The sequence below is a fragment of the Callospermophilus lateralis genome, chromosome 14, assembly GCF_048772815.1.
Source record: "Callospermophilus lateralis isolate mCalLat2 chromosome 14, mCalLat2.hap1, whole genome shotgun sequence".
NCBI lineage: Eukaryota > Metazoa > Chordata > Mammalia > Rodentia > Sciuridae > Callospermophilus > Callospermophilus lateralis.
Window position 1 is genome coordinate 21,579,708 of NC_135318.1, and position 20,332 is coordinate 21,600,039.

Sequence of the window (20,332 nt, forward strand, 5' to 3'; positions counted from 1 at the left end):
TGCTCCATCATCCAAAAGAAAAGGATGAGACATAGCCCCCCTGGTAGGGCCACAAGAAAAGTATGCAGAACCATGGAGGAGACATCCAGGACTTTCAAAATAGAGTATTCATTTCTGTGGAAACAAACCAGCCCCATGTGTGTGGATGTTTTCATTTTGGTATAAACATGAGAAAGCTGCAGAGGGCACTTCCCAGGCTGAGAGCCTTGAATTCCCCCTAGTGGGGTGGGGGAGGGGGATGGCCTCAGGGCAGGGGCAAGATTCCTGAGGTGAGAGTAGATTGCTCCTTTTTTTTTTTTTTTTTAATCTTTGTATGTTTTGCTGATTATTGAATCCCTTTCATAAATTTCAAAGAGCTTCTTCTTTTTAAAGACAGATCATATAGAGAAAGCTTTATGGAGGAGGTGGGAGCTAATGAGCATCTCAAGGCATGTACTGGAGGTTAGGGGCTGGAAAGGAGGGTGCTCAGCCCTTCAGGAAGGATGGAGTAGGTGGGTACGGGCAGAGCAGTGAGGCCATAAGGCTTTGGAAACAGTGACAGATCAATTTTCGGAGACCCAATGATTTGTGTGGACAGGGAAGGAGGAAAGGAACAAAAGGAAGGAAAGTGGTACCACATGACAGTGTCCATATTGGTGAGAGTTTGGCCTTGACCCTTGGAGATGCTCTGAAGGGTCAGAGGTGTACTGGCCAGGGAGGCACGCAGAGACAGAGATGCTCAGAGGAGCAGGTGGCAGCCCTGCTGGTGGGAGGGGAACAGAGAGGAGATGGAAGGTCAGGCAGGGGTCCAGGGTGCTGCTCACAGCAGGGAGATGAGACGCTGATCCAGAAATAAGGCAAAGACAGCGAGAGACAGACACAGGTGCCAGGGGGCTGGGAAGAAAGAATCCACAAGATTAGGTTCCTGGCTGTTGGGAGGGGCCTGGGGAGAAGAATGTGATAATTTGGAATTGAAGGTGGCCTGGAGAAAGCCAGTATGATTTTCAGAGGGGCAAATCTGGGTGCTGGTTGTACCCCTGGGCCAGAGGCGCCTCTCCCAGTACACTTGCTCTGCAGCCTGGCCCAGCAGCCACCTGGAAACTTCTCGTTGCTTTTCACAGACAGCGGTGGGAGCTCGACCAAGCAACTCCAGCAACCCACTCACATCCTGGAGGGGCCTCTCCTGGAGGTGAGGCTATTTGGGGCTTTTCCTCTGTTGACAATGCTTCCCCCAAGAAGGTGTGAGGGTGTGTTTCCCCTCTCACCCCTCCAGGAATGAAGTCAGATCCCATGGCTCCGAGCTGAGACCCCAGAGGAAGCCATGATGCTTACCTTAGCTCTGAGGGTGCAGATCCTCTGGGTCTGGCTCATCACAGTGCTGACACATGGAGCAGCAAGTCAGGGTGTTTTTAACCAAGTTTCTTGTTCTTCCCCAGCATTGGTGGAGATGGGGCCTTGGAGACCCACACCACACTGCCCAGTAAGTAGCCAGCACCAAGAAGCCATTATACCCCTCACTGAGGCCAGGGCCTATTCCTGGAGGAGGGGAAGAGGAGGTTGTCTGCAGGGAGGAAAGTCAGCCAGCTCCAGAAAGACCAGAACCCTCTTGCTCCACACCTGTACCCCAAGACTGTAAGCCTCTTTGTTCCCAAGGGCTCCTGCCTCCTTTCACCTACGTTCTCTGTCCCACTCCTCTTTAAAGACATTCTGAAGAAGTTCAACCCCTCCATCTTTGGATTCTCCACCAGTACCCATGAGGAGACAGCAGGATTAAATGTAGCAGCGGAAGGAGCCAGAGCTCGGTGAGTAGCTCTGGGTGTAAGAGGAGGGTTGGGGGGGGGGCGTGAGGATGAGAGAACAAGATGGGACATGGGAGGAGGCAAGGAGGACAGAGTCTGGGAGCCTAGGCCCTGTTGGGTCATAAGAGCTGTGCAGATGCACTTCCTGCATGCTGGCCTTGTGCCAAACCCTCCCTGTGAATTAGCTCATGTCATTCTTACACTTTGGACACTATGATGAGGACACTGAGGCTTAGAAAGTTTCCTGAGCAGCCAAGGTAACCCAGCAAGCTCTCCGAGGAGCCAGGATCAGACCATGCCTGAATGCAGCTCTGGTGGTGTATTTTACCACTTCTCCAGGGCAGCAGGAGGAGCACATCCACCCTGACCCTGGTGGGCACTGGCCCTACTGACTCCAGCTCTACCTCCTGTCCATCAGAGGCACATGTCACACACACAGGTTGGCTCTCAGCAGAGAGGCTCAGTGCATGACCCTGTGGGTGTCCACCCTTCCTTTCTTCCCCATATTGCTTCAGAACCTTGAGTCTGACTCTAAAAAATTCATATTCTGACACTAGGGAGTTCAATGTCAGGGCCCCTCAAACAGCATGGGGGTTGGTTGTTTTCACTGGGGTCTCTGCTGTTGACAGCAACCCAGATCATTAGAGCTGAAATGCCTGAGCGGGTTCATTGATTTTCTGCATGGAGTGGAGCGGGCTGGGCCTTTGCTTTGTAGAAGGATTGCTGCCTTCAGATCACCAGGGAAACCACGCTGCCTTCACTCACTGTTTACAGGGAACGTTCCTTTCAGAAATGGTAACCCCGGGCCCCAGTCACGGCGTGAGCCTCTGAGCCACAGGAAACACTGTCAGTTCCTCAGCGTCATAAGCAGGAAGGACTTATTTTTCTACCAAAAAACTGGGCTAGGTGGGGCCATTATAGGAACATGTACTGTTATGATTGCCATCATCAACACCTAATTATTACCATACAGCTCAGCAGCTGATAGCTCATTCTGTTGGTACATGAGCCCCTTTCTCCTTCTCTATTTATTGCTGCTTAGCTTCCCTGCCAGACAGGGTTAGTAGCAGGAAAGGTAGCTGAGACCTGCAGACATCTCTGATGTCTGGTGTTAGGAAAAAAAAGAGTAAGTCACTGACTTAAGTAAGGTTGAATGACTGTCCTATGACTTTTTTTTTCTCTGTTACTTATTAGCATGGATAAGAATGAGTTCCCCTGAAGAGAGATAAACACCATAGCAGAGCACCTAAAATCATGAGATAACCATCTCATGATCATGGCCAGACCGTTTGTGTCCAGATTCCGGCTCAGAGACTTGCTAGCTGTGTGATCTTGAGCAGGTTGTTTAGCATCTCTGAGTCTTAATTTTCTCTATGAAAATGGGATAATAATATTGCCTACCTCTCAGGGTTGTCATAAGGATTCAATGAGGTAAATGATCCTTGAAAAGAATTTAGAACTCTATATAGTATGCATGTACACATAAAAATGCTTACCGTTATCAGGTTGCTTAGTTTCAAAGTTTTACTTAACAGTTAACTTCCCTTCCATCAACCAACAAGCAAGAATTCACTCAACACTTGCAAAGGAGAAAGCCTCAAGGTGGTTACTAAGAGATACAAAAGAATCCAAAGGTGAACTCCCTACTCACAAAGAGCTTGTGGTCTACTTAAGGAGACTAAGCAAACAGGAAATAACTTTTGGGGAAAGACAGTGTTATGTGTGGCGACACTGCAGACTGACATGATTTGATACTTAGTCACGCACAACAGTTAGGAGAACAGAAGAGTGTAAAGCGTGAACCAAAGACAGATGTCCCACTGCCCAAGGACAGGCTTGCCCCGACTGGCACCTGGTAGAGTGTGGGAAAATTAGTGAGAACCTCCCAACGTCATTTAGCCCAACCTGCTCCTTTACAAGATGCAGAGCCAGCTCCAGCAGGCAGGGTTCAGCAGGCTGTGCGAGTTCAGAGCAAGGTAACAGCGCTGAAAGCTCCCTGGGCTCTGGGCAAGGAGGAAACGGAGGAAATGTGGACAAATGAGCACTGAGCAAAGTCTCCTGGGGAAGCAGGACTTGGTCAGGGCCTGAAGGATGGGGAGAACACAGCTAGGAAGAAGGAGGGCATGGATGTTCCTCAGTGTCCCTACTACTCCCAGGAGGGCTTATCACCTGTGAATTCTCTTCATCACATCTTGAACCTATCAAAAGGTCACAAGCATGCTGTGGTCGGTCACCTTTACCCAGGACAGGCTTCCTTTGTAGTTTTCTGATGTTCTCATCAGTAGCACTAGTGCACAGGAAGCCAACTCTCCTCCATGGGAAAAAAGGACAGGCGTGGTACCCTGTGGGCTTGGCCACACAGAGGTCTTAAATGGCCATCCCACATCAGTTATTACTTTTATGGCTTCTTTCATAGAAACTTCCACTGGCTGTATGCATTTTGATGACCTAACTTCTCATATACATCTCTTTTTTAAAGAAACAAATATAACTAACACATGATAAATGGTATGAACATAAAGTATACAATTTGGGGCTGTATACTTTATACAGCTCAGTTGGTAGAGTGCTTGCATTGCATGCACAAGACCATGGGTTCTATCCCCCACACCACACATACACACACACACACACAAAAAAAAAAAAAAAAGTATACAATTCAATAAATCCTGACATATGTATATACCTATGGAGCCACAGTCAAGATCAAATGTGCCCATTACCCACAGGAGTTTCCTTGTACCCCCTCATAATTTCTCCATTCCACTTCTTCCTGGCTCTACCCAGTATCCTCATCTCAGACCACCACTGATCTGCTTTCTGTCACCATAGGTTACTTTGAATTTTCTAGAACTTTATTATTTTTAAATATTTTTTTTACTTGTAGTTGGACACAATACCTTCATTTATTTTTATGTGGCACTAAGGATCGAACCTAGTGCCTCATATGTGCAAGGCGCACGCTCTATCACTGAGCCATAACCCCAGCCCCAATTTTCTAGAACTTTATATAAATGAAATCAAAGAATGTGTACTTGTGTGTGTGTGTGTGTGTGTGTGTGTGTGTGTGTGTGACTTATTTCATCCAGCAAAAATTATTTTGAGAAGGATCCATGTTGGGTGGAGCCATAGATCATTCCTTTTTATTATTAAATGATATTCTTTCGGCATGCATATCACTTTTCCAGAATGCAGTATTTATTGTTTTCTATATGGCAGGCATCTAGGAGATGAAGAGAGAACTAACCATGTTTTGTTAGAGAGAGGCAAAAAAATAAATAAATAAAAAATAGGAAAGGAAGGAAAGAAGGAAGGAGAAGGAAAGAAAAGAAAGAAAGAAAAGAAAATGTAAGGAGATATCCAAGTAACCCCAGGGAAGAAAAACAGAAGGATTAAAGGAGCAGAGAGTGGGACTTAGAAGTAAAGGTTAAAGGAGTCATTAAGCTGGGAGAGGAGAAAGCTGAGGGGTAATTTAGGTCTGTGACTTTTTTCAAATATACAAAAGGTTATTTTTAAAACAGGCAATCGAATAAGAAACGAACAGGCTCAGCTCCCAGTGAAACAGACTGACAAAGTAGCAAGAAAATCCCTGACGGGAAGGTTGACCACGTCTCCAGCCAAGTGGCCAGTGAGGCCCGGCCCTGCCGAAGCGGGTAGTTGGATAAAGATAACAAGGTGTCAGGGTCTGGGTCAAGGTGGCCTCAAGGTCCACAGCAGCTCTCTGAGGAGGACTTGGCTGAGATTCTGGAGAGCAGAAGCTGGTTGACGGGTTTGGAAAGAGTAACCTTTGTAGAATGTTCTTCTTCCTGAAGCATCACTCTTCCCAGGCCAAAACCCACAGCATGAGCCCTTGTTTCTGGGTGACTCTAAGTCCTTTCTCTTACCCCTGCCTAGGGACATGCCAGCCCAGGCCCGAGACCTGGTGGAGCGGATGAAAACCAGCCCTGTGAGTACAGGCCCTGGGCCCCCACTGACCAGCTGTGAGCACCCAGGGACTCCTACTCCCAGCTGGCCTTGGAGGGGGGCCAGGGGACCTCCTTGGGCCCTGTCCTCCTAGGGTAGGCTGCGAGAGGGGACGGTGGAAGAAAGAGCAGAAAGGGGTCTGGGACTCTGGCAGCCTCCTCTTTACCCGAGAGCTGGCTTCTCAGAGTCCTGTTATATAAACGCAAGGTACTAAAAATAGGCTCCTCATTCCAATCCTTCCTCCTTCCTGCTCACCCAGCCCTTCTGAAACTTCGAGCTGGCACTTTTTTTCCAAATGCTCTGTGTTTATGCCTTGGAATGGAGCTCTGGCAGGACTCCTATTATGGTGGTGGCTGAGCGGGAAGCTGCTGCTCCCAGGGCCTCCCCGGCCCCCACCCCGCCTCCTGGCCCTGCGGGCTGTGGCTCCAGTTCTCCCTCCTCAGACTCAGGCCCCAAGAAGGCTTCTAAGAGGCAGCCCGGCTTTGACTTCTAGCTGCATGTTTGCCCTCTGCTCCTTTGAAGGCTTTAGATCACATTTCAGAGGCGTGTTAATCCAGTCAGCCTTTCATGGGCTCAGGGAAGGGTGGAACATGTCCACTCTCCACTTCATGGACTGCAGTTCTTTTAAGAGGATTTCAAAGGGAAATCGACCCTGCTCGACTGTGTGAGCTGAACACTCCCCGACACACACACACACACACACACACACACACACACACACTCTGTGGCAATTCCCCCACCTCCTAGGCACCAAGATGAGAGTGAGGCGCCCTCCCCTTCAACCTTCTCTGTCATGGGATCTGTCTGGGTGGCCTGGTGGGTGCCACCTCACATGCCCCAGGGCCTAAACTTGGGATCTGTTCCCTCAGGAAGTCAACCTGAAGAAAGACTGGAAGCTCATCACACTCTTCATTGGGGTCAATGACTTGTGTCACTACTGCGAAAATCCGGTAGGCCCTTGATCAACCCCATCAGGGACCAGAAATGAAGTTGCTGACCTTGGTCATTATGCTTGCCCAGGGTCCTGACCCTGTCTCATGTTCCTCTCTCATGGGAATCACACTAGCCTAGGCTTCCAGTCTCCTGAATCTGCCCAGGCAGCACCCACCCCCTCCAATCCCTTCACATATAGCAGGTGAGACTAGCCTTTCCTACTGCCTGAGTGGCCCCCGGATTTCAGAAGAAGGGTCTAGATGGACCCGCTCTTCCAGCTGATGAGGAGACTGTTTCTCTTAGGCACTTGGTGCCACCATCTGGTGTCCTGCTCACTCAGATAGGTGCCCTAGTGCTTCTCTACCCCATGCCCACCTGGGGTCTTGGCCCCATTTTGCAGAGGAAGTAAAATGATCCCATAAATGAGGTTGGTTAGAGTTGATAGGGTGGTCTGCCGCCTTCAGGGCTCTCGTGAGTTAACCAACCTCAGCTGGCTAGCCTGGGAGCCTGGCCCCATTCCTAACAGTGTCTCTATGGGGAGACGTGTCCGGGCTAACAAACTTTGGGAAGTTGCAACTTTTGGAATACATCTTGTCCTAAGATGGGGACATCCTGTATTTTATGTGGCCAGAAAAAAAGGGCAGCTGCCCTGACTGAGGGGGTGTGATCGAGTACTAGTCGATCAGGGCGTGGGGAGAAGCCATTTAAGGCTCCTGTGGCTCATGGAGGACAACTCTGAAGCCCTCAATGGGATCATCCTTGACCACATAGGGGTCAGCTCTCCCAGCCTCTTCTCTTCCTCACTGCCCAAGCTTACAAGACAAGAGGGGTCCAGCTGCCTGGGGACTTCAATAACACCGTGTCCTGGACACGGGACTCCCTGGAAACCAGAGATGTCCAGGTTGCCTGTGGACACTTGGTGTAGGGAAGTGCTTTCTGCAGCCCCAGAATACTGGTCCTTCCTGCAAACAGCCAAGCCCATGCTCCTGAGAGCAGATTTTTGTGAAAAAGGATGTGGAGGCCACCGTCAGGTTACTCAGGCCGAGTTGCAGAAGCAGGAAAGGGCAGACCCCTGGAGAAGAGCATCCCTCGGCCGTGCGGCAGCTATTCAGCCTGGCTTTCTTCTTTGTTTGCTTCCGCTCCTTGCTGACTCTCGGCACCTCTTCTGGCATCTGGGGGCAGGAGCTCATCCATGATCAGGTGTCCGTGGGCCATGTTTTGTGTCTAGCAATGAGCTGGAATTGAGCACACAGCCCTCACCTGGTCGAGGCTCTTTGTGTTAAGATAAAGAAATAGGTTGTCTGATCTCCCACTTCCTGCCTTGAGTCTGGTACGGCGGCCAGGCACCACACTCCTGCCAACAGGCATTTATCCATGTTTGGCGTGAGAGCTTTGAGCATCACCCACCCTCTGGTGTCAGTCTTCTTCTGATGCCTTCTAAGGAGCCCAGAGCTATATCCAAATATATGACTGTCTTCCTCATGCTATGAAGCAAAACCCTGAGTCTGTCAGCAAGCACTTACTGAGCACCTACTGTGTTCTCCATACACATCACCCAGGGTACTGTGAGGTACCTTTAAATCAGCCTCTAGTCGGGGATATGGGTCATAGGAGTCCCTTGGGTTGAGTCACAAAGCATGACGGGGGATATAGGAGCATAAAGGGTTCCACTTCTTATAGGGCACGCTCGATCAACCAGCAACAAGACTGGGCTTTCCAGCCTGGCCAGGACCACCAAAGCCCCTCTGTGCCCCACCCCCTGCTATCAGCTGAGGCCTCCTGTGCTCCTGTCTTCTGAGTGGAATGTAACGACTGAAAAGAGCCCCCCATGTTCTTTGCAGGAGGACCACTCAACCGAGGAGTATGTTCAGCACATTCAGCAGGCCCTGGACATCTTCTATGAAGAGGTGGGAATGGCAGGTCCTGCCAGCAACCAGCTGTCTAGTGCCTCCCTGGAAGCAAGAGTCCCCAACCCCATAAAAAGAAAAAAAAATTAAACAGACGATCCCCCAGACTCCTTCCGGCAGTAGCCAGTGTCTTCCCCCCACAGCTGTGTGTGAACTCATGAAGCCCACCCCTCTGTTCCCTGCAGCTTCCGAGGGCCTTTATCAACGTGGTAGAGGTCATGGAGCTGACCAGCCTGTACCAGGACCCAGACAGGAAGTGCACCATGCTGCTGGCAGCTCCGTAAGTGAACAGGTCATGATCCCAGGGCAAAGGCACGGGGAGGGCAGGGCTCACAAGTGGAGGAGAGTAGTGCAGGCAGAGCCAGAAAACCTGTCCAGGGGCTTGGAGAATCATTTGAAAGTGCCTCTATGTTACTGAATCATAGTACCTATGTTACTATGTTACTACTCTGTGCAGGTCCATTTCTCTGGACCCCAATTTGCTTTTCTGTGAAGTGAGAGACAAAGACCAAATGATCCTTAAGACTTAAGGCAAGGTCCTGGTGGGCAAGGCAAGAATTCCTGTTGGAGGCTGGCCTGATCTTCTTTAAAGATCAGCAGGACCCTGACAGGAAGTCGCCATCCTCTGAAGCCAGATGAGCTCCCAGAGTTTGTGTGACTGTTGCTCTGGGGGGGGAGAGTCAGTGGGTCACTGAGGAGTCAGTCTTATCTGAGGTCAAATGGATTTGCTGTGAAGGCGGCCAACCCATTTCCATTCTTGCTAGGAACCAGGCCCCACGTGGTCAGGGGAGGTTCTGAATGATTCCTCCAGTTTTGCTGGTGTTGTGCTCCAGCTTGTCATGGTGCCTCAGCTCCCAACACATTTCCCACACCGGAGCCCTGAGGGAGGGCCCCAAGCACTCAGAGGTGGCGCTGAGGGGCCTCAAGAGCATGGGGAGTGATTCTGTGCCAAAAGACCGAGCTATCATGGTGGTCTTCCCCGAACTCCAGCGCTCTTACCACCCAGTCCTTCTCTGCAGAAAATCTAAGGGCTAAAGAATTGGGAAGGAGTCATCAAGGGGCAAAGAAAATCGGCAGCCTGTGCTCAAGGAAACCTGACAGTAGGGCCAACTCTCCCGACCTCAAAAAGCACCTCTGGACCTCATGCCCCCCAAGTTATGGTGGTGACCTGGGTCCAGGAGGCAGCAAGGGTGTGCTCTGGGGGTATTTGCGTGTTGTCCCTTCACCCCATGTGAGGCAGCACAGGCTGCAGGTCCCTGGAGGGTAGCTGCTGCCTCTGTGTCAGAGCAAGTCTCCCAAGAGGACAGAGCCAGGCAGCCCCAGGGGAGCCTCGACATGAGATTCCTTTTCTCACAGGAGCAACTGCACTTGCTTCAGACACTCTCAAGACGCCCTGGCCATGCAAGAACTGAAGAAAGTGAACTGGAACCTCCAGGTGAGCCCCGCTGCCCCCCAACTCCTGCCCCAGTCAGGAGCTCCCCTGAGTCCCCTGAGCAAGGGCTCAGAAACGGTGTGTTTGGCAGGGGTTGGATGGACAGCATGTCATTCCCTAAAAGACAGACTGTAGCCCCCTGAAATATTTAGCCAGGCAAACTGAACCCCAAGGCCGGAGAAGGGGGTTAGGAGAGATCCCAAAGTGGAAACTGGGAGAATCCCCACCTCCCAGCCCAGGCTCAGCCCTGAGCAGATGAACAGGACTTGACCACCAGAGTATACTCCATGGAATGTGGTCATTCCCCCACAGAGCCTGTGTAGGGGCCACATCTCCACCCAGAGGAGGTGGGTGAAAGTCACTGTGCCTGTCTCCACCCCCAAAGAACATAAGACTCAGTCACACCCACTTTCCCCGACCCCTATTCCCTCTTCCTCTCCCCACCCTCCGGCTGCTCTTGCGGCACATTCCTGCTTCTGTCTGTCTCTGCTCCTGTCCTTCCCTCTCTGGACAGGCCGGCCCTGAGCCTTTCTGCAAACTGACCCATCTTCACTCATGAGGTGGTCTTCTTCACCCTTCTGAAAAACTTCCCCTGACTAAACTTTAGCCTAAGATGTCTCCCCAGACCAAGTCCAGTCTGCACCTGATGGACCCTAGAGTTCTCGATGGTTCTTGTATTTTTAGATCTTATTTGCTTTTCCCAGATGGATGACAAACTCTTTAAGGATAATACATTTAGATTGTTCCTTTTATAGTCTATACTTTGGCATTTAAGTCCCACAACTGGGGACTCTCATTCCCCTATATTCACAGGCATTTTGGGGAGCTAGTGCTAAGATGCTCCCCATTTGAGCTGGATCTGTCATCTTCTCGCAGCAAGGGCAGGCCAGGCCTCCGGCCCAGGCAGTTTGGTCAGTGGCTCAGACTCAGCCTTGCAGAGGCCTCAGAAGGAGCTGGGTGGGTGGGTGCAAAGGGGAGGCTTCTCTCACTGTGGCCGCTGGGTTTAGCTCAGCTTTGATCCTGACAGCCAGCACAGGGCCTCAAGGAGCAGGGTGCTCATTAAAGGATACAGAAAGAATGAGTGCATGTGTCACTCTAGCTTTGCCCTTGTAAGTCACCTTTGTCTGGAGTAGATTGGCTTCTGTCACAGCCCACCCAAGGCAGAGGAATAGACCCTGTCTGTCCAGCCCTGCCAACAGGGCTGAGCAGCCTCTCCCCTCCCCAGAGTGCCATCTCCAAGTTCTCGTACTGGCACCGGTACATGCAGCGTGAGGACTTTGCGGTGGTGGTGCAGTCTTTCCTCCAAAACACCCTCGTCCCACTGAACAAGGTGAGCTGGGCGGTACAGAGAACCTCTGTAGGTGGAAAGAAAATCAACAGTGGTCAGCCTCCCAAACCAGGGCCCTGATATTTGCTGGATTGGGATAGAATGGAAAGCTTCTTAAAATTATTATTTTTCAACTTTCAGGGCAGGGATGGACTGTGGGTAGCTACAATTCATGTCTGTTAAAAAAAAAAATCCAAAATCTTTGAGATGGTCCATCGGTATCTGAACCCGTTGAAAGGAGGGCAGGAGAAATGGCCAGGGCATCTTCAGGGAGGAGCATGGTGGGTAGTGGGGTCAGGATGGTCATCTCCTTGCATCTGGTTGCAGCAGGGTGGCACGGACCTCACCTTCTTTTCTGAAGACTGTCTCTACTTCTCAGAACGTGGCCACGCGGAGATGGCCATCGCACTCTGGAACAACATGGTGAGTGGCTGAGGCCCTGCATGGGGTGATTCAAGGACATTGAATCTAAGGCTCACCACAAAACCTCACTGAGGTGGCTCCTTTCTCCCAAAGATTGAAATGGAGGCATGCCTTACCTGTCCTGATGTATTATTTTCAAAGTGTGTGAAGTGTGTGCGTGTGTGTGTGTGTGTGTGTGTGTGCACGTGCGCGCACATGTGTGTATGTGTTGCACACTCGCACACTTTATTCTCTTGGCCATGCCCAGGTGAGAGGATGGGATGACTTTGTAATCAGATAGACTGAATGTGAGAACCAGCCTGCTTCAGTGGCTGACCGTGGGACCTTGGGCAAGTGATCTCTCTAGCCATCTGTATCAACATCTATGAAACAGTGAAAACGAGACAGAAAGTTAATTGAGATGAAGTGTGTGCAGCAGCCAATACTGTAATTAGCTTTCAACAAATGTCCACCCTGTTACCCTTCTAGCTCTACAATCTCGACACATTTACAACTATTATTTCTTTAAACATCAAAAAGGAGATATCCACACAACCTGTTCTCCCAAACTGAAATCTATTGCAGTCCTCTCCAAAGGGGGAGAAGAGAACTTTATTAAATGAACATAGTACACCAGGGCACAGGGGCCCCGGCCTTATGCCTCACCTCTGCCCTTTGTGGCTGACCACTCACTACTGAACCATGGTCAGTTTGTGTGTGAAGTGCTTGACAGTCACCCAGATACCTGCATCTTCTTGCACAGAGCAAATGAAACGCCTTCCCAATCCAATGACCTCCTTTGATGTAGCCCCAAAGTGTAACCCAATCCCCACCCTGACCTGCATGTTCCCTCATTTCTCCCCTGGTGACTAAACAATCTACAATCCTGCTCTTTTATTGCAGTTTCAAGCCTACGGTGTTTCTGCCAACCAGTGCTGTGCAAATATTCCCACACCTGTCAGCTCCTCCAATATGTCCAGTATCTTTCTCAGCTGACTCACAATATTGACTTTCTCCTTGGCTACACTTCCTCCTCCTCTCTAACAACCTCTTCTTTCCAGAGCCGCTTCTAAGATGTTTGATCTTGGCCTAGTTAATTGCAGACTCAGCCTTCCTTTACTGGGTTGTCCTGGGGTTTTCCTCTTTAAACATCAAAAATGAAAGATTCACACAGCCTGTTCTCCCAGGTTGAAACCTAGTCCAGTCCTTTCTGATGGAGGAAAAGGGATCCTTATGAAATGACAACCAGATAGCTGTTGACATCATTTTTCTGACCACTTCTAAAAAAATCACATCATACTCTTTCAGCCTAGGACTCTGAATTGCCATCAAAACATCTTTGAATTTCCTCCCACCCACCAAACCCCTACAGGATGTTTTAAAATCAAAGTTTGCACAGGGGAATTCCTAAGATCATTTATGTTTCTTTTGTGAATTTCTTTCAGTTTTTCTTCAGAGGCTAAGTAACAAGATTTTATTCCTTTTAAAATACCCTAAAAGACTGAGAATCCCAATTGCGTGTCTCATATCCTCCCTGAGACCTCAGGAGAATCCAGATTCCAAGAAGAGTCAAGAAGGCGAAGCCCTTGGCCTTTCCTTCCCAGCTTTCCCATCAGAGTATGTCCTTCCTACCTAAGTGGTATTCCAGGTCAGCTTAAGTCTGGGACGCCTCCTGGGGCTCAATGACCATATTGATGACTTGATCATGACAGAGGCCATTGGTCACTTTCTGTATAAATTAACAGTGTAGTTCTGGCCTCTTCCAAAGCATCTCAGTAGGTCTTCCTATTCACCCAGATGAGGCTTTTTCTTTCCTAAATGTAGGTATGTGGGGCTTAGATATGAAAAAAGGAGGTGGACCCTGCCCTGGAGCCATATTGATAACCAGCCAAGACTAACCATGGCTTCCTAGCCGTTATTATTACAGCCATACCCCAAATTTTAAAATAACAAAAACAAAGCAAAACTAAACTAAAATCACCCCAGAGTTTCTTATCCTGTACTATATAATTTGGGGAAATAATTATAGAGTCTAATGTTTTCAGCCCAAACCACCTAGACGTAAAGCTATAGCCTTGTGCCAACTTTCCCAAACATCTTCTTACTGGAATTTCACCCTTAGGGTGACATCAAATAAATAACAGGCTGTTAGAGCTGGAACAGATCTGAGAGGTCATCTAGCCAGAACATTCTGTCACTAAAATACAGAGACACAAAACAATCTGCCCTGCATCACAGAGATGGTCAGTGGCACAATAGAATGTAGGTTGTCCATGTCTTCCCCTAGCATCCTGACCACACACCAACCTCCCTCCTGCTCCCAACCTGATAAGTGCATGTATAACCAGTGAATTCATGAATTATAATTAGAGTCCTATGACATAGTGTCTGCAGTCTTTTGGCCGCTGTTCCCTGGGTGCCCTACTGGGGCAACAAATGCACTAAATTTTTTCATCTCTTGCCTCTCCTCTCTCAAAAGCTCTTATATCTTTCTTCAGAGACCTTTCTAGAGGCAAAGCCAGAAACACCAGCAGTACCAGGGGAGTTTTCCTCTTCCTTTTCCTTCTTTTGTCTTTTATAAAGAGTTTTTATTCCTTCTCTTCTGAGGACTATTTCTCCCATGTGGCATGCTCCCTCTTTTCCAGAAATCCTACTCCGGCTAATAGTTGCAACCTCTCCTAATGGGCACCACTGTCTTCAGACTTACGGCTCATAGAAAAGCAATTCCCAGCTTTCTGACTGCACATTAGAACCACGTAGGGGCTTTTGTAACAATGAGTACCTACAATCACTTTGGAAAACTCTTTGGCAAATGTAATAATATTGAACATGTGTTATTTCCTGAGACCCAACAATTTCACTCCTGGTTATATTCCCAGCAGAAAGGTATGCCACATGTCTACCTTGAGATACATACAAGGAGATTCATAGCAGCACTAGTCTTAATAGCTCCAACTGGAAATTTTCCACCCAAGGAAACCAGCTGTGATACATCTATAGAGTCAGCAGACTTTAGCAGCATGGAAATGTGTACATAAATTTTGAAAGCTAGCAATTCCTGGTGTCAGAGTCAGCATGCTGGTCTCTCTTACTGGGAATGAGCGGTACTGGCAGGGGTGCCTCTGGGTACTGGCGATGTTCTGTTTCTTGATCTGAATGCTGGTGTGTTCTCTTTATTGAACCGATGAGCAGCTCACTCGTAGACTGTGTTAGTTTCTCTTCCATTAACAGTGTATGTGCTCGGCTGGGCTCATCCCAGAGATGGTCTGAGTTGGGTCCTAGATTAAGCACTTTTAAAAGCTCCGCAGATGATTTTTAACACGCAGGGCTTATGAACCACTGCCTTAGATCTATTTTCCACAGACCTAAGCAATAAAAGAAAACCTGACCAAATCATCCCCTGCCTTTGAACTTTCAAAATCCTACCTTTGAAGGAAGCAGGCTAGCACCTTAGCCCAGCACACAGAGCCTTCCGGGACTTTACCCCTTTTTCATCTCTCTGGCTGCCACACCGACCAATCTCTGCCTCCACTTTCCAATCTGTTAACTCCTGAAGCTTCCTGCACCACCCATGCCGTTCACACCTCTGAGCTGGCTCTTGCTCATCCCCTTTTCTTAGGTTGCCCAACCTCAGCGCTCAGCTCAAGTGCCAGCTCCTTCATGGGCCTCCTCTGAATCCCTAGGACAGGCCAGTGGCCACCAGCTCCGTCGCTTCCTGCCCAGTCCCGTCATTGGCTGCTCACATCGTCGGCACCATAGTGCCCAGCTTAGGAAAGGTTGGCTCTAGGAAAACCACTCACTTCCTGTGGCCACTTCATGCCTTCTTCCCTTGAGCTTCTCCACTCAGATCTTGGTGACTTCGGTTCCTCCATCTATTCATTAAACAACTATTGCAGTCAACCACCATGTGGTTGACCATCCAAGAACCATCTCAGGTGTCAGAGATTCATCAGTGAAAAGTAAAGAATGACCTCACAGTAGGGGAGGACAGACAACAAGAGGTAGACAACTAAGTCACCAAGGTAATTTCTGGCCACATCAGGGGCTTTAAGAAAAGCAGAGCAGGGGATGGGACAGGGGGTGATGGCGAAAAGAGGGAGGCATCACTGAAGACATGATTTGTGAACTGACAGCTGGATATCAAGAGACTATCAGGCAGGCAGAGGGCCAGAGCCACGGTGTCCCAGGGAGAGGAAATAGGACCTGCTTGGGCCTGGAGTCAAGAATGATCTTGAAGTATCTGAGGAACTTACAAGTGACTGGAGGGAGGTGAACAAGGTCAAAGTAGTGGGCAGGGGCAGGTCCTTGGCTGATTTTAAACCAAGCCCCCCCCCCACTGCCCTGTGCTGTGCAGGAGCAGGACTGGAAGCAAGGGTGCAACTGGTTTCCAGCTGATGCATGGAGGTGGCTGGGACCAGGGCGGTGGCAGTGGAGGAAAGACATGGTCAGACTTAGGATATGTTTGGGATTGGATGAGGGACAAGAGGGACAAAGGAAAGATTCTCAGTTTGAGGTCTAAGAAACTGGAGAGAGGGTTGACTGATGGCAAGAAATTCATTTGGGAGGGAAAAGTCATTTAGGCTTGGGAAGTGGGAACTGCCTTCTAGACATCCACGCAGCGGGATCAGGTAAGCTGTTAAATATAGGAGTCCTGAACTCAGAGAAGGAGTTAAGGTGGGAGATTTTAAAAAAAGAAAGTGGGGTTATTAGCCTGACACATGGTATTCAAAACCCCTGGGATTCACTGAGAGCTCCTGGAGAAAGAGCAGGTAGAAAAGAGTGCAAAGCCAACAGTCAAGGCCTAGAGCATTTTTCAGCCTTTTGAGGCCAGCTCGAGAGGAGATGGAAAGTCCAGTGCTGGAGGAAATGGAGGAAGGTTATGTCCAGGGATCCAGGAGTGTTCTGAGAGGGAGAGGTCAGGTCTGTCCAGTGTTTCTGAGAAGCCAAGCAAGAGGAAGACAAAAAGTGACCCCTGGATTTAGCCACATGGAGGTGGTTGGTGACGCTGACCAGAACCTCTATTAAGTTGTAGAGGCTGCCCAGTATCCAGAATGAATAGCTGAAAGAATGGTAGGTTGTAAAGGGCAGCCAGAGACTCCGGACAACTCTGAGCAAGTTATAAGGAGCTCCAGCCAAGGTAGCAGAGGGCATGCCAGGCAAGGAGAAGGCAGAGGAGACAGCACTGATGAGGAGGACCCAGCAGGAAGGGAGACATTGATATGCCAGTTAGTTTCTGGAATATTCCAGAGAATCAGCTGACCCAACCTCTAGCCTCCCTTCCACCCCTGGGTTTTTCCTCAGCCCTCAGAAAGTGAGAATAATGCTTATATACTTAAGCCACCCAGCTCACATGTCACAGCTCACATGTCACCATCTCGTTTGATGTTCAAAACAACTATCTGTGCAGTTTTCAGGACAGTGTTTAACACCATCCCCAGTAGGCTGCGTGGCACCACATGGTCCTCATCGGCAAAGCCAGGACCCGGACATCTGCCCACTGTGCTCAGGACCTCCCTCCTTTAATTCTGTTACTAAGGAATGAGTGCAAAAAGCTTTAAGAAAACAGAAAGTGAGATCATGGCTCAGGTGTGCTCATCAGCTTGGAGAGGCTACTTTCACTTCCTGAATTGGCAGTCCCTGGTGGTCAGGAACAGTCAGGAAGCAGATTATACAATGCTTGGAGGTTGGATGGAATCCAAGGTCTGTTCTTCCCAGTGCTGGTCACATGTCAGGGTGCAGGTTACTGGGTAAAGATGCTGAAGAAGGGGTGCAGCAGCTCCCAGCTCATAGTCGGGTGCAGAGATAGCATTCAGCAGAATCCCACTGAACCACACTTACCCCCACGGATATTTCAATTAAATCTTTTCATCTATGTGACAAACACATAAAGCAGCTCAAGGGAGAAAATTCTAACTTCTGAAGGTTGACAAACCAAGTGTAGTAAGGATGTCATGGTAACCAATATGTTTTCAAAGTTTTTCTGAAATTGACTAGCCCCACGCACTTGGAAAAGTTGGTAAATATGATTATCACCATTTTATAAAATTGAAAATACAGTGTCTGCAATCATAGCCACCCACGAGAGGAGCCTGGCGATGGGCGTTCTGGTCCCAACCCTTCCAGAAACCTGCTGTGGACGCTGGGCTCATTGAGCTCTCCTGGACTTCTGTGCCTCCCCGGGGCCATTGATTCAGGGTCCTGCTCTTCGCTCTGTGAGTCAGAAGCCAGTTTCAGCTCCAGCCAGGGCTGCTAGTCTCTGCTGCGGCTCTTGCCACTTTTCTGTTTTCAACCGACCCTTTCAAGGGGACAGAATATGGTATAAGCTACCTCCTCCATCCTCCACCCCAGAAGTCTCTCCCAGCTTTGGAGAGAGACTCAAGGCATCCTTTTTCTCTCTCCAGCTAGAACCAGTGGGCCAAAAGACGACCTCCAACAACTTCACCCACAGCAGAACCAAACTCAAATGCCCCTCCTCAGTGAGTAGGCCTCCTGCCTGTCGGGGTGGAGCAGATGCCTGGGATGGGGGTGGGGGGCTGCCACCGGGAGGAACAAAGGAGGCCCCTGGAGGCCTTTGGGGCACTATCACTCACTGCCATCATTCCAAAGTCTGCCCTCGTCTCCCTGCCACTGAAATTGTCCAGCTGCTCGGGGCAGTCATGGAGTAGGGGAGGGAGAATCCGGACCTCCCAGGACATGAGTGGTCATTCAGGCAGCTGCCAAGCACTGGCAGGTGCTTTGAGCTTTTCTTTACTTTGGAAAGGTCAGAGCCCCCTTGGCCTTGAGCAAGCATGAAGAAGCTCCCCCGTGCCAGGCACTAGGTGAGCAGATGGCGGGTGAGAGGCAAAGATGTAAGAGGCGATGTCTCTGTTCATGGAGCCTACCGTCCTCTTCCTCACTGTCAACACCTGCATCACTGACAAAGCTACTCCCTAGCTCTCCTCTCCCCCTTCTCTGTCATCCCACACTTGCTGTGGGATGCAGATCAGCCTTCCTATAATTAACTCCCACCTTGTCAAGGCTGGATTCCACTGCCCAGTGACCACAGCCCAGAAGGGAGGCCCACATCCTGTTATAATATATTCTACTCCCCTGGAAAACGGATCCAATTCCCAGACAAGCCCCATGGGCCCATGTCTGTGCTTACTTCTACCATCTGCTCCCGGAGGCTCCCCCTCCTCCTCTACCTGTGAGAGTGTTCACCTCCTTCCAGGCCCAGATGTTTCCCTCTCTGGTCTATGGTTTGCCTCGTCTTACTGTTCCTGCCTCCTGGTGTACCCCTGTGTTGACACGTTGTCCTTTATGATGTGATTATTTCTGTACACATTTCATCCCCCTACTGAGCCCTGCAAGCAGGTCTCCATTCTTAACCCTCAAGGACTCACCATACAGGGCTCCACACAGCAGGTACTCAATTAATGTTCACTGAGAGAGCAGGAATTGGAGACAGGGGAGAAAGAGAAGGACCAGGGGAGGCAAACCTAGATGCCTCCTACTCCTGGGTTCTTTAATCTGCTACAAAACCAGCTATTTCTCTGCATCATCTTCCCTGATCCTTGGGCGCTTCTGAGCTGAGGGGCTGAGAGGAGATGTCTACTAGTGACCTGGAGGACACAGAGGCAGGAGCTCTATCAGCTTCCCAGGACTCTCTTCCAATGGTCACCTACCAGTTCCCCGTCTTTTGAAATCAGGTTTGACAGAAAAGGAGACACTGGTGAGAAACCAAATGGGAGTTATAGCTAGGTGTTGACATTTGAGAGACCCATCCTTATATAGAAGTTTCCAGCATAGTGCAAATGAAGGAGTTTACAAACCATGAGGAACTGTGGCCATCCCTCCCAGGATGAGGACTAGGTGAGTCCCAGGCGATGGTTGGGTGAGAGCTTCACTTCTGTTGCCCCTTTCCCCTTCTCCAGGACAGCCCTTACCTCTATACCCTTTGGAATAGTGGGCTCCTCCCAGACCAGGCTGAAGAAGCCCCCAGGGTGTTCTACTGGGCTGTGCCGGTGGCAACAGTCCTGGGCATACTGGTGGGTGTCCTGGCAATGAGATTGTGGAGAGGCAGAAGATGTAAGCAGAGGGCAGATCCTCCCATGAGCCTGAACACCTCCGAATTCTAGGACCCACGGGTGGATGCTCATCCCAGCCCCCCAGCCAACTCTGCCGCAGCAGCCCACCCACCGCAGACAGACTTGCTTCAAAAACCAAAGGCACCATCATGACTTTTTGAGGCTTGGGCTTCTTCCAGGCCTGTGCTCCTGGAAGTGGCACATTTCAATAAAGGCCAAAGCTGTTCTGTCCGTGGTTCAGTCCTCTTGGAGCCCTCACCTCCCATCTGCCAAGTGCACAGGTGTGGGAGTCAGTCTCTCAGTCCTGTCTCCAGCAGAGCTGCCCCAGAGCTGGCGCAGGCTGGAGCCCAGACTGGCCTGTCAGGCTCCATCTCAGCACCATAAGCACAACCCCCACTCACCAGACCCACGCTTTTAGAGGGAGGGAAAAGGCTGGTCACCAGGTGGTGACTAGAATTTTGGAGTTGACTGGCCACTCTCCAATTCAATTCCAACAGATGCCTACCTGTTCAGCACCTGTTTTG

At 49.8% G+C, this 20,332-nt stretch overlaps 1 protein-coding gene across 1 annotated transcript in view; it reads left to right on the forward strand.

Annotated features, from left to right (window-relative positions):
- Positions 1-19,859, forward strand: part of Plb1 (phospholipase B1) — a 119,702-nt gene extending 99,843 nt beyond the window's left edge. Inside the window, exons 45-56 of the mRNA XM_077105234.1 lie at positions 1,101-1,168; positions 1,416-1,459; positions 1,682-1,781; positions 5,673-5,724; positions 6,611-6,691; positions 8,516-8,581; positions 8,767-8,861; positions 9,938-10,016; positions 11,239-11,343; positions 11,668-11,763; positions 18,144-18,218; positions 19,656-19,859. Coding sequence (XP_076961349.1) covers positions 1,101-1,168; positions 1,416-1,459; positions 1,682-1,781; positions 5,673-5,724; positions 6,611-6,691; positions 8,516-8,581; positions 8,767-8,861; positions 9,938-10,016; positions 11,239-11,343; positions 11,668-11,763; positions 18,144-18,218; positions 19,656-19,859 — 1,065 coding nt within the window. The remainder of the gene's footprint in view (positions 1-1,100; positions 1,169-1,415; positions 1,460-1,681; positions 1,782-5,672; positions 5,725-6,610; positions 6,692-8,515; positions 8,582-8,766; positions 8,862-9,937; positions 10,017-11,238; positions 11,344-11,667; positions 11,764-18,143; positions 18,219-19,655) is intronic.
- The last annotated feature ends 473 nt before the right edge of the window (positions 19,860-20,332 follow it).